Here is a 14,604-nt window from a genome sequence, read left to right as displayed (position 1 = left end):
ATTAAACAGCCTTAATTGGTGACGTAATTAACACACCTCTCACACCCACAACGAAGAGCTTTATAGTTTCACATCAGGTGATATTACTGTTAGGAACATTAGAAGGCATAAAAAAGATTCAAAGACATTATATGCAAGAATATAAATACAGCAAGTAGGCCTACCTGATAGCAATTGCATGTAGGACGGCTTGCTAGTCTGCCGTAAATCAATTAAGACTGGAATAGACGACTTCAAACCTTTTACCTCGCCAAGATGCATATCAGCTACTATTATCTTGGTTTGCTCTTAAGGTACGAAAAATGATTAGTACCTAAAGGTTAATTGGGCGCATACGCTTTAGCTACGCTTTGCCTCAGTGCTCAACTCGATCCGTTCCATTAGGCTTTGGGCTTGACTATAATGATGTTGAGTAGTACAGAGTAGAGTCATCGGCGTAGGGGTGAGCATAAGTCAGTCTGTTATGGAAATATTATATACTGAACAATAGAAAGATAGTGGGAGATAGAACAGAGCCATGCAGAACACCACTGTTGACAGGATTTAGGGTAAGAACCCTGGGACGCAGGGTACGTCAGTGTGCCGTCCATGCAGCAGGTGCCCACAGTTTATATATATAGATATATATATATATATATATATATATATATATATATATATATATATATATATATATATATATATATATATATATATATATATATATATATATATATATATATCAAGGAACTGTCTTTAACCGACAGAAAACATCTCAACAAACCACTTGTGCAGGAATCGAACTCGTACTTTCTGAAAAGAAATCAAGGCGCATACCAACCATGATACCTGAGCTAAAAGACTTCACGCCAGAGGTTGCATTTAAGCCATAAACAACCTGCCCCCACCCTCTTACGAGGAATGAAAAGGTATATATATATATATATATATATATATATATATATATATATATATATATATATATATATATATATATATATATATATATATATATATATATATATATATATATATATATATATATATATATAGATATATATATATATATATATATATATATATGGTATTGTTTGTTGATATATATACATAGCTGGGCGTTATCGCGATACTTTATCGCTGATAACAAAATCGGATTATCGACCGTCCGCTACTTATTTAAATATATATCGGTATCTTCGTTACTTTTGTAACCAAACTAGCGATAATCGCTACTTTTTTTCCGCCTCTCAGAAAAAAAACGTTGTCTCCCTACTGCGCATGCGTGGCCCGGTGTTGTATGAAAAAACTTCGGGATATGAAATATCTTCGGTGATGAGATTTCATGCTTAGATCATGAAAATTAAAACACTAGGTTATTTTTTTTTATGCTACTCAAAAATCAATACATCATAGAGAAAAATCATTTTACTTTGCCCCAAAAATGATTATTCACTGCCTCAAATTTGATATTCCATATTCGTTTGTGACCATGCCATGATACTGAAGGCACCCGGTGTTGTGTTATTTGGTGTCCCATCGTCAAAAGCTGGCGCTTTTGTTTACAAACACTGGTCTCTCGTGAACTGCGCATGCTCAGGCCATTAAGTGTAGACCTGTTCAGTCTCACAATGCTTTTTTAACCCATTAAGAGTTGCTGGAAAGCTGAATCAAACATACAGTACCACCATCCTCGCTGTTTCTAGAACGACGTACAGACGTCAAAAAAAGTATCGGTGCACAGGGGGTGCGATGCCTACAGCAAACATTCGAGCATCCGCTGATATTGTGGGAGGGTTGGCGTGCCTGACTGTGGCTTGTTAGTAAGATTCGAACCACACAGCGATTGTTTCATAACTCAGATCCAGAAACATTTCAAAGACTGACAGGAAGTTTACGTGGTTATCTTCGTATTATGGTCATGCCAATTAACATGGAAACATCACAGGAGACACGAGGGGCTGTCGTAGCCCTCCATGCTAAGGGTGTCACCATTACTGATATTGCCCGTCAGCTTCATATTCACCGGAACACAGCAGCACGGTGGATTCGGCGGAACGCAGACACAGGTGCTACACACGATGTTGTAATACAATGATATCCCGTGTTACTGTTCACCAAACACCATACCATAAGGATTGTGTGTTTGTGGTTTTATATCTAGGCCATAAATAACGCCATCGATGATGACCCATTCACACCTGCTGTCGACATTCGCCGTGACCAGGGTCTGCAGTGCAGCACGCAAACCATACGCAACAGGCTTCACAGCAGGGATTACCGAGGTCGCAGGCCAGCCGCAAAGCAGAAACTAAGCGAGCGTAACATGGAGCCGCCCATAGAGTATGCGCTCGAGTATGCTGACATGCCAGCAGAGTTTTGGGAGCGTGTAGTCTTTTGTGATGAAAAGACTTTCTACTCGGATGGCACATCAGCAGCACAATATGTTTTGCGAACATGTGGTACCAGGTTAGTCTCTCTCTCTCTCTCTCTCTCTCTCTCTCTCTCTCTCTCTCTCTCTCTCTCTCTCTCTCTCTCTCTCTCTCTCATGGATACGTAAACAAGTTGGTGGTTACTACAGGTGCCTGCATCCACCCCCACAGATTTGTGTTATCTGTCTTCTGTCTACTGCTAGTTAGAGTAATTACAGTTATGCTTGCATGGCTATAATTACACTAACTTTGAATATCAAGGACAAGACATAGACTTGGTAGGCTGCAATACACCTTTCAATATCAGTTACAGAGGAGGTTTTATGTGACTACTACATAAATGGTTATAATGTTTCAGATACGACATTAAAAATGTAATTGCTACCAGCAGGGGCGGGCGTTGGGAGTTGGCTGATGTTGGACCGGGATATTTAACAGGTGATAAGTATGTTGAAATCCTGGAGGAGGTCCTTCTTCCCACGGTAGAGACATTGCTGTTCCCCGAGGGAAAGCCTTTCTACATTCTCCAGGATAACAGCCCAATCCACACATGCCGGGTTGTTAGAGTGGTTTGGCCGACATCCAAACGTCACTCTGGTGCCACATCCACCCAAATCGCCAGACCTCAACCCTATCGAGCACGTCTGGGCAGCAATGGTCCGACATATGCCTGAGCGGGACCAGGGACGGAACCGTGCTGCTGTCGTCAGAAGTGCACTGCAAGCATGGGAGCACCTCCGTCGTCCACTTGGGTAAGAAATGACTAGTGCGTTGGTGGCATCCATGCCTAAACGGCTGGATGCTGTCCTAGCAGCAGGTGGTGCCTATACGGCTTATTAATATATTAATAAAAAAATGAAACACGCGTTTTTTTCTCCTAAAAGTAGTATTATAACAGCAAACATATTACTACGTAGTTGTATTATAACAGCATAATTATGACTGAGTAATAACAGCTATAATATATGCATGACCCGTATTCGATTACCATGTTGTAAAGTTCACATACCCCATTTCATAGGTGAAGTGCAGTTATGTTTTTTTTCCACACGTAAAGTGTTACGGTAAAACCACGTGACAGTGTTATGTTGCATTATCGACGCACGCAGATAGGCCGTTACACGTAACCACATATGTGAATCTGTATGTAATATCACGCTGGCTGGTGATTTATGGCATCCACCTCACAGCAGGGCTACCAACGTGTATCAAGTCGGCCACTTCTTTTCATCGTCCTTCGTTCCGTGGTGTCAGAATGATTCGTACTTATAGTGCACCGATACTTTTTTTGACGTCTGTACACTCTGTACATATAAATACAACTCGTACAGAGTGTCGTTCTAAAAACATCGAGGATGATGGTAGTGGTACTATATGTCTGATTCAGCCTTCCAGCAACTCTTAATTACGGTTTAAAAGCTTTGTGAGACTGTACAGGTCTACGCTTGCTGGTCTGAGCATGCACCGTTCACGAGAGACCAGTGTTTGTAAATTGACGGTGGGGACGCCAAACAACAAAACACCGATTCAGGCATTTTTAGTATTACCGTCCATATGTACGTGTCAATGTGTGGTTTTAAGGTTTTGTAAGTTTCCTAAAATACGGATAATGAAAATTTGAATTCATCAACGTTGTTCTATCTGAAATATCAATATAGTATCGTTTTCGCCTATCGGACTTATCGCTAGCTAGTATCGGAATTGTGGATTTATATTGGGTATCGGTTATCGGTTATCGCCTATATTTGTGTCTCTAGTTAACGAATATCGGTTATCGCCGTTAAGGTTTTTCATTATCAGTTATCGGTTATCGGGAATAAGGTTTTCTGTTATCGTGCCCAGCTATGGATATATATATATATATATATATATATATATATATATATATATATATATATATATATATATATATATATATATATATATATATATATATATATATATATATATATATATATATATATATATATACATATATAGGTACCACGCTGGGCGAGCCGTCCTGCCAGGGCTCCCCAGCTTCATTCACACTTTCTATTACTCTCAAAATCATGCTTGAAATGAGATATGAAACTATAGTACCAAGTATTTCGATATCTTTTGTTTGCACTAAGGCAGTACACGCACACAACCCACGAAGAACAAGAAGAATAAGTTGCAAGGGAAAAGTGGCAGGGCTCCCCTCCTCACTGCCAGTGTATGACAACAGAACGAGGAGAGAAGGGGGCTTGCAGAGTGCAGAATGCACTGCAGAGTCAGACTTCCAAGGCGACTCAGTACTGTACGACCATGCTCGTAGTTGTCTCTACTTTTCTTGTGTTTTTATACTTGGTAATATAGTTTCATATCTCATTTCAAGCATGATTTAGAGTGTAATAGAAAGTGTGAATGAAGCTGGGGAGCCCTGGCAGGACGGCTCGCTCTCCCTGCGTGGTAACACTGCAGCAGAAAATGCATAACTGGCAGCTTAGGCCCCCGAACCAGGCGGGACCAACATTCCGTAAGAGTGCCACACACAGCTGGGTAGGCGGTGACACCCTTGCCTACTTATCAGAGGCGGGTGTGACTGTTGATGGCAGCGAGTGTTCTGAGTGCTAATTGGTTTACGGGTACAGAAACTCATATCCGCCAGGGTTACTTTATTTCGACAAACATTATTATCATTATTATTATTATTATCATTATCATTAGGACAAGCATAGCACATAGAATAGGTGTTTGTGTGTGTATGCGTGTGTGTGAATGTTGTCAAGCGTGGATAACATTTACGTGTTGGTGTGTGTGTGGAACAATGTGTAGAAGTGGACAACAAGAGGACATGGACGGACAGTCAGAGATAAGCGAGTAACAGGAAGAGTTAACAATGAAGATACACAAGACGCGGACAACAGGGCACGCGACGAGAAACACGAACAATTGGATGGCGCTCAAAACACTCGCTACCACCAACAATTGGTGACCCCGGAGTGACAAGGACAAGGGTAGACGAAAACATTTCACATGAATACACTTATTAAGTCTATGCTTGCAGCGTCACGCTGTCACTGCTCCTTAGTGTGTGGCAGCTAGAGATTACTATTATCTTATGTCCTTGGTCTTTTGTCCTTTCTCTCATCATGTTCTGCTGTGTCATGGTGAGGCCCCAACCCTGGCACTGTTTGACACCTCTTGCTTTAAAAGGTTGGCATCCTGATACTGTTGGTCATGGCCGCACATTTCGTTTTGTCGTCCACAACCCCCGCAGCGCCTCATCTCATCGGGAAAATTTCTCTGTCTTGTTAATCACATGTAGCAGACAAGTGAAGTAAGTGATCTTGATGCAATCGATGACACTCCAGCAATGCCTCGTGACTCCTCATTGTCTTCCTTTGCAGAGTGCCTTGAGGAGGTGCGGGCGTGACCTTCTGTTCTGTTGTGGACTTTTCTCCCTGACACCATGTTAAGGTAAAGCTGTTGTTTACAAGCTTGTGTTTCATGTTCTTGTATGGTATATTTTTTTATTAAATTGGCATGTTTGGGATTTATATAAGAAGGTGTGAGGTTTTTTTTCATTCATAAACATTACTGAAAACATTGCTTGAACATTTATCAAAACAGTTAACTTTCACCCAATCATGACCTAACAATGTGCATGTGCCACTTCTCTCAAAACTTGTGGATGGATAGCTGAAATGAAACAACTGGTTTTTTTTTATACTACTACTACTACTAGCTACTACTATTACTACTGTTACTATTCCTACTTTCTGTTTACATACTCATAACAGAAAGCACTAACTATTTAATGTCAGCTGATGTTCAGATGTAAATTCACTTCAGTTTTTTTATTTGATTCCATAACGGAGTATTATTTCAGTGCGTGTCATGCAGCCTTGTCTCCTGCGTCACAAACCACCATCACAGTTGCTCCTTTCTAAGTATTGCTCATGTGTATCTTCTGACACATCTCTCTCAGTCTCTGCTTTACTGGGGCAGGGTGTTGAAGGCATTTTATATTTTGTAGTTTACTGTGCTCATGACCCGCCTGAAATTGGCACTATCATCCTACAAATGACAGCACCTCCCTTTCCTGTCCCCCGCAGCCAAGGCAACATAAGTTCTGCAGGGAATTGTGAGCGGCGCAACGCCATCCCTGTCATCTACACCAGCGGAACATACTACGAAGTGGGCTTTGATGTGGTGAGTGGCATCCAGGCACTGGTAGCTGTGTGGCTCTAGTGTTGACCCTTTGGGGAGTGCCAGCAGAGAGGCAGGCCATTTGTCCCTTATACTGGTAAACTCGGCAATCTCTTTTCCTTGTCTCTCTTTCCTCCTTTCTTGAACTTGAATTCAAAAGAGGAATATCAAAACAGCTTTCAAACCAAGATTATTGTTCTTTGTCTTGTGGCATCTTCCTCTAACTACTTGTTATTGGGGCAGCAAGTTGTGGGCATTTACAAGTAATATTGTTGCACCCTTGGCTGCCCCCCATGCGTTGAAGAAAGTTAAAGGATTACCTCCCGGGCAGGCTCCGTCCTCCCCGCCTGAATGACCCACCTCCCGCCACCCTTGTGCTCGGCTCCTCCACAGGGACGCACCTTCCGGGGCCTCATCCAGGATTATCTGGCGTCGTCCGTGTGGCTCCGGGAAACACTTCTTCCAGCTTATGAGACAGAGGCTGGGCGGGCCGCCTATGACGAAACCCTTCCAGTCTTGAAGGAGAACTTTCCACAGTACCTCAGGGAGCTGCAGGGCACGGCAGATGGGGCTCAAGTTCCCTTCCTCCACGTAAGTGTTGCTGCAGCATTCTGGCGGGGGAAGCCATCCGCAGCACAGCCCTCCTTCACTAGTCTGGCTGTGCCCCATCCATAAGTCTCCTTGACCTCTTAACCTCTAACTGCATGTCTCCACCCCTACCATAGCCCCGCTGCGTTCGACTTTTTACTCTAGCTCATCCCTATGCTGTCCAAATCCCTTATGCAAGAGTTGACCAGCAGCTTCATTCTTTTACCCCTTTCAGTGGTAAACTCTGGAACAGCTGTATTCTCTCCTGCCTACGAGTTGAACTTTGTCAAGAGGGGAGTATTAAGACACCCTTCCATCTGAGATTGACCTCTCCTCTGGCCACTCATCTCTACATTCTTTTGCAGGAGCAGCGCATAGCGACCTTTTTTGTTTTTCTTTAAGTTTGCCCTTGAGCTGCTTCCTTTACAGTAATAAACAAAATTTTCATGCTGTTTGAGAGCCTGACCCCAGGGCTATGTTTGTGTCTCCAGCAAATACTTATACTGTTTGGGAGCTTCAGCCCACTGTGGTGTTTGTGAGGCTGCACCACAGCACCCCGCAGCCACAGAATGGGAGAGTGTGGCCACCTTCATCAGAGGCGCCACATTGTTACCAAAGGAGCCACATGAAATACAAAGTGATGCCGATACAGCAGTTTCTTTTGAGCTCTAGGTACTACTTCTTCAAGACTGTGATGACACCTAGAGCACAGTAAAGGGCACTATTGTATCACTGTGTATTTGAATTTCACATGGCTTTTGTGATAGCATGGCGCCTGTGATGAAGATGGCCACTCTCTCCTCTTCTATGGCTCTGCAGCGGCTTCGAGTGAAGTCTTGCCTGTCCCCAGCTGGTCCTGCTGCACATGGACAGGATCATGACCATGGCGGGCCAGGTGGAGCAGCAGCCGTGCAGCAGTGACCTCAACGGCTGTTCCGACCTCAGCATCAACAGGGAAGACCAGGTGAGTTAACTGAAACATTACACTGGGTTAAAAAGTGTAAGTTGTCTAAGCTTTTCAACTGATTTAGGACAAATTTGCACCGCTGAATCCGAAAATGACATCAGTTTCTTTTGATCAGGTCAGGTCTTTGTGCTAAGTCGATTTTTAAAAATCCTATCTTATAACTAAATTGATTACATTTTGTGACATTCTCGGTTGATTTTTGTTAATATTTTCATCTGAAATAGGCTTTTAAGGTAAAAAAATAATTTTCTAACACGATTCATTAATTAAATGTTACAAAATTGAAAGTGTATATTGAATAGTAGACATTGCTAAAGGTAAGTACATGTAAATTAGATATTAGGTCATCATTGTTCAAAATTCAGGGCATGAACTTAAGTTTCTTAGAACTCCTAGAATGCTCAGCGGTAGGGATGTCTCTCCACAGAGTCCAACAGTAATCAGCCATCATGACTGCATCCCAGCGTCCCTGATACCTGGTCTCCATCTCTTTCATGTCCTGATGGAATCTCTCCCCCTGCTCGTCGCTCATTGATCCCAGATTCTCAGGAAACCGATCCATGTGTGAGAATAAGTAATGCATTTTGATGCTCATGTTGCATTCGAGGTTTCTGAAAGCAGTCAGCATATTGGTGACAAGTTCTGCGTAGTTCCTGGCCTTCTTGTTGCCAATAAAGTTCTTCATGACAAGAACAAAAGCCTTCCACGCTTCCAGTTCCAATTCGTTCATTGAGTTTTCAAACTCTGGATCTCTGATGAGCTGACGGAGTTGAGGACCGTCAAATATGCCAGCTTTCAACTTCTCCATGGCTAATCCTTGAAAAGCGTGGCACAAGTAAGTGAAGCAGCCACCATCCTTGTGCAGAGCTTTGGTGAACTGTTTGATCAAGCCGAGCTTGATGTGCTGCGGTGGGAAGAGTATCCCGTCTCTGTCCACCAGAGGGTTGTTTATGACGTTCCTTACGCTGCATGGCACCAACTACTCCCGTACAGGCCTGTCCTTCTTCGTGTAATGCTGAGCTTTGTCCCTACTGTCCCACATGCACAGAAAGCACGGGTACTTGGTGACCCCAGACTGTTGTCCCAACAAAAAGTTCACCTTCTTCAGGTCAACACAAATGAACCACTCATGCTTATCATAACGAACTCTCTCCAGCATGTACTTCACCGCTTCATACTTCTACTTCAGTGTAGTCAAGTGAGCGAGGGGTACAGAGGCAAACTGGTTGCCGTTGTGCAGCAGAACACATTTCAGCAATCGCTTGCTGCTGTCAGTGAACAGTCTCCAATCTTCGCGTTGGTACTGTGCCACTCCAAGCTTGTGCAGAAGCTGCGCAATATATGTACAGTACACCAAGTCCTTCTCTTCAGAAAAAAAATGAGGGTACTCTTGATGTCTGTTGCGGTAGAAAGTGATGCGAGCATTGTCAGAGAGGAATTTTCTTTCCTTCAATCTGGATGCCAACAGTTCGGCAGAGGGCTTTGACAAGCCGAGATCGCGAACTAGATCATTTAGCTCCTTTTGGGATGAGGGATGTGGTGCATCATCGTCATGTAAATAGAAAATACCCGTACGTCTAAAAACAAACGTAAAAAACATCATGTGGCGATCGATTAAAAAGTTGATCTGATTGAGTAAAACCAGTGTGAATTTTGGATTCAGCACATCAAAATTGTCCTAAATCAGCTAAAAAAAAACTTAGACGATAACTTTGTTGTTGGCCAGTGTTATTTTCAATTTTCATCCAATTACATTCTTCACAAAATCACAGTAATCTGATTTTTTGAAGGCAGAATATTATAATGTGAAAATAGTAATTTCTGCTGCTCCTCCTACTACTACTACTACTACTACTACTACTACTACTACTACTACTACTACTACTACTACTACTACTACTACTACTACTACTACTACTACTACTACTACTACTACTACTACTACTACTACTACTACTACTACTACTACTACTACTACTACTACTACTACTACTACTACTACTACTACTACTACTACTACTACTACTACTACTGTACTACTACTACTACTACTACTACTACTACTACTACTACTAATAATAATAATAATAATAATAATAATAATAATAATAATAATAGTAATGATGATGATGATGATGATGATAATAATACTTTTCTTGTGGCATGAGTCTGATGCCCACTCCACTCCCTCATACCCTTGACTGGGCCACTGACTCTCACATGTGTAGTGACACACACAACACCCTTCTCCAGGTGTTGCTGGGCCACACAGAAGACACATTCGAAGAGATGATGAACTACCTGTACCTCGTGTCCGCCACCATCAGCGAGGAGGCGCCGGAGGGGAGGTTGGGCACGCGGACAGAGAGCTTCACGGCACTCTGCTACTCCGGACACCTGCCGGGAGTCTGCCTCGGCTACAACCGCCACGGCCTGGTCTCCGCCATCAATGATATCGTCCCTCTGAAGGTCTTCCCCGCCAGGACCCGTGAGTGTGGCTGCCTGGGCACATGTTTCTCCATTGTTACTGGTTTGAGCGCAGCTCCCAGCCTGGCAGAGCCGCACAGTCTTGGCCGCCAGGCTGAGGGATTCTTTTTCTTCTCCAAGTTGTGGTTTCCCACAACTCGGCTTTACGGTACCCATGAAGTTATAAAGTTTGGAGAAAAGTAAGGATAAAATGAGTTAACCGTCAACTTCATTGTCTGGTCCCATTCACCGTGGCTCAGCCTGATCCGTGTGGCCTTCCAGGGACCCAAGTACTTTCAAGGGGAAGCCTCAACACATCCCCCAAACTAAGCTGACATTATTTTTCTGACGTTTTTATCCCGTGATGAGATAAGTAACACTGCATAAATCAGTGGTGAGAGTGTGCTCCTGGCAGTAACCTTCCCCCCTTGGCCAGCGCCTCATTTCCTTTGCCGGGCGCTGCTGAGCGCCACGTCCGTGGAGGCGGCGCACGACATCCTGAGGGACCGCGGGACTGGAGGAGCCGACGGCTTTGGCGTCAACATGATCTTCATGAGGCCGGATGGTGGTCACGTCTTCCAGAACGTGGAGGTGGGGACGGCTGGGGATGAGAACCCGCTGTCCATTGTGACGCTGAGTGTCGGCGAACACTACTTCCACGCCAACAGGTGAGCCGCGCCTCTTTGCCACACTTAAGTTAACCCTTTAATCATAGTTTGTTTCTGTGGGAGGCCCAGAGGCTGGAGTTACTCTCTTGAATCATGGATTGGAACTGTGTGATGTCCTCGTCTTATACGTGGGACGACCGTGTACTCTAAGTGGACTGTGGGCCGTAGTGTCTGGTGATGGAGCAGGGAAGAACTGCCTCTCCTGGCCAGCACACTTGCCTGCTGCTGCAAGGAGAGGACAAGCTGCATGCATGCCTTCCTTTCCTCTACAATTCAACACTTTTGTCTTCAATAGATTCATTTCTGTGTCCTAGCTGTGATTAGAGTGTCCTCAAACTTTGTCTTCTCCCTAGTCCATGGTGCGCATTTCTTGCCTACATTTTATACTCAACATCTCTCTCTCTCTCCATTCCATTGGTGCACGTCCCAGCTTTTATCTGCGTCTTTTGTGAGGCGGCCATGTCTTCATTGGCACCCAAACGACACCAACAAGAATAAAGTCAAGGGATAGGGTCTTGGTTGTTCTGGGTTCTGTGAGAGGCACCAAGTGTCTGAGCCAGGGCTACCAGACAACAAGCACACAACTTTCTCTTCTAGGAGGGGAGAAGGGTGAGCTCGTGATATTACTGTGTTTATCAAGTGCCTATCCCCGTTTTTCTTTTTTGATTTTATGAGGCATTGTTTACTCTATCTGTGTGTTCCTCTGCTGTCTCAAAGGTTTAATTTTTGATCATCGTTTGTTGTCCTACCTAAGCCCAACTACGAATCTGCTGGCCTGGGTTTGAACCCTGGCCTGGGCAGTCGGCATGCAGCCCACCCAGCTGTTCATCCTTCCTCTTGGGCTAGCCGATAAATGGTTACCTGGGGAAACCTGAGGAAGGTAAACTGTGATAACCCAGAGGTTGCACTGGCCCTGCGTCCTGGGGTGATAGGTTCACACCCACCACAGCTTCAAGGGTCAGTGGTACGGAGATGATCACCGAGGCCACGTGCAGCTATAGTGTATGCTCCAAACTTTTACTCTACGTACCTTACCAAATGATTATTGAACATTAGAGATTATGAACTATATTCTTGATTAACTGTTTCCTGCTTGGCGTGGCGCAGGTACCTTCACCTGACAGGCATCCCGGAGAAGAGTGGTCCTCCCGAGGCCAGCAGCGAGCACCGAGAGGTCCGCGCAAGCCAGTTCCCGGCCCCCAAAAACCTGGCGGATCTGCTGGAGGTGCTATCAGACACCAAAGACCCTGTGTTCCCCATCTTCAAGGAGAAACCCCAACTGACCCCCAGCTCGACCCTGGCCCTTGGTTAGTACACTGAGAGAGAGAGAGAGAGAGAGAGAGAGAGAGTTAGGTCAGGTTAGGTTGGCTTTATAACCTCCGCCAACGAAGTTGGGAGGAGGTTATATTTTCGGTTCTGTTTTTTTTGATTTGTTTGTTTGTTTGTGAGCAGTCTCCTGTACACACTTTTTGCGGATATCTCAACCAATTTTTTTCAGGGAAGCTTCGTGTCCATCCAGAATAGAACCCATTAAATTTTTTATGTCAAACGTCAAAGGTCAAGGTCAAGGTCGCACAAAACATCTGATTGACCATAACTTCGGTTCTCTTCATCGTAGAGACTTCATATTTGGTTCATATTTTAGCTCATGGAAATATGCACCTTGCCTGACCTTGACCTTTGACCTTGACCTCGAAAAGTTCGCCCAAGGTCAAAGTTTCCCAAAAAATTGAATTTCATCAAATTTCAAAACAAATGCTTCCATATTATGATGCGTGTCCATCCATAATAGAACCCATTAATTCTTTTTATGTCAAAAGTCAATGGTCAGGGTCGCAGAAAACGTCTGATTGGCCATAACTTCGGTTCCTGTCATCGTAGAGATTTCAGACTTGGTTCATATTTTAGCTCATGGAAAGACGCACCTTGCATGGCCTTGACCTTGATCTTTGACCTTGACCTCGAAAAGTTCGCCCAAGGTCAAAGTTTCCAAAAAAATGAATTTCATCAAATTTCAAAACAAATGCTTCCATATTATGATGCGTGTCCATCCATAATAGAACCCATTATTTTTTTTTATGTCAAAGGTCAATGGTCAGGGTCGCAGAAAACGTCTGATTGGCCATAACTTCGGTTCTCATCATCGTAGAGATTTCAGACCTGGTTCATATTTTAGCTCATGGAAAGACGCACCTTGCATGGCCTTGACCTTGACCTTTGACCTTGACCTCGAAAACTTCGCCCAAGGTCAGTTTCCAAAAAAATAGAATTTCATCAAATTTCAAAACAAATGCTTCCATATGATACACATTGCATGGCCTTGACCTTTGACCTTGACCTCAAAAAGTTCGCCCAAGGTCGAAGTTTAAAAAAAATAGAATTTCATGAAATTTCGAAACAAATGCTTCCATATGATGCATAGGATCACAGTTGATGCCCATACCAATTTTCAGGACGATCTTTGGCAGAGGTGCGCACTCTCAGAGAGCTATGCGTCTAGTTTAGATTAGGTTAGGTTTTGAATAACTTCCCTCTGTGAGATAAAAAATGGATATTGAAGAGTCCCTCCAGCTAAGTACTGGCCAGGACCACACAGCTCTGCCAGGGTTACAAGACAGTGCTGCCTTGCTCACCAACAAGCCACCGTGAGGTCAGCTGTAAGCCATACACCGCACCCCTGCCAGCCCCGTTCTGAAAAGACTTCATCTGTCATCACTGTTCTCATCTGTCAGTTGCAGTATATGTAATTTTTCATCCAGCTCAGTGTGTGTTCATTGTCAGGTGCTGCTGCCAACCTGTTGATGGTCACTTTGCAGGTGTGTTTGATTTGGTCAAGAAGACGTTGGCTGTATGGATGAAGAACCCTCGGAAGGCTGGGCCCGTCATGGAGATTCCCCTACACTTCAACTGAACCACCTGAGCTCAGCCATTCCTCTAATATAGACAGAAAAACACAGCTGACGACAATTTGACAAACAACAAAACATTAATTTCCACAAGAATGCACTACGTGACAGGGTTTGACTCAAAGCTGAAAAGTCTATTTCAGAGACACTGGCTTTTCATTTATGGATCAGGTCATGTAAATATATATATGTATATATATATATATATATATATATATATATATATATATATATATATATATATATATATATATATATATATATATATATATATATATATATATATATTTTTTTTCATAATGTCAGTCTATTTCCATGTATTAATCCGGACCCAGTTAACGCCGCATCCAATTTCAAAGAGCCATTTTTTCAAAGATAATATATATGTAATTCCAGTCTGTCTCCATGTATACTTAGCCACACTC

General features: G+C 43.4%; 1 protein-coding gene across 1 annotated transcript; it reads left to right on the top strand.

Annotated features, from left to right (window-relative positions):
* The first annotated feature begins 5,094 nt into the window (after nucleotides 1-5,094).
* Nucleotides 5,095-14,346, top strand: LOC126994124 (uncharacterized). Its single transcript, XM_050853367.1, has 9 exons — nucleotides 5,095-5,712; nucleotides 5,783-5,852; nucleotides 6,491-6,587; nucleotides 6,978-7,175; nucleotides 8,023-8,136; nucleotides 10,393-10,627; nucleotides 11,042-11,273; nucleotides 12,381-12,580; nucleotides 14,090-14,346. Exons 2-9 carry the CDS (start codon nucleotides 5,845-5,847, stop codon nucleotides 14,182-14,184), a joined length of 1,179 nt encoding a protein of 392 aa, XP_050709324.1. The 5' UTR covers nucleotides 5,095-5,712; nucleotides 5,783-5,844; the 3' UTR covers nucleotides 14,185-14,346.
* Nucleotides 14,347-14,604: the final 258 nt, after the last annotated feature.

Source organism: Eriocheir sinensis, unplaced genomic scaffold, assembly GCF_024679095.1.
Source record: "Eriocheir sinensis breed Jianghai 21 unplaced genomic scaffold, ASM2467909v1 Scaffold724, whole genome shotgun sequence".
Lineage (NCBI taxonomy): Eukaryota > Metazoa > Arthropoda > Malacostraca > Decapoda > Varunidae > Eriocheir > Eriocheir sinensis.
The sequence above is the reverse complement of the archived record's forward strand: the minus strand, read 5'-3'. Positions and strand labels throughout refer to the sequence as shown.

Coding starts and splice junctions, on each gene's coding strand:
- LOC126994124 (XM_050853367.1), top strand. Junction 6,588..6,977: donor ACGAAGTGGGCTTTGATGTG/GTGAGTGGCATC, acceptor GCTCCTCCACAG/GGACGCACCTTCCGGGGCCT. Junction 11,274..12,380: donor CACTACTTCCACGCCAACAG/GTGAGCCGCGCC, acceptor GGCGTGGCGCAG/GTACCTTCACCTGACAGGCA.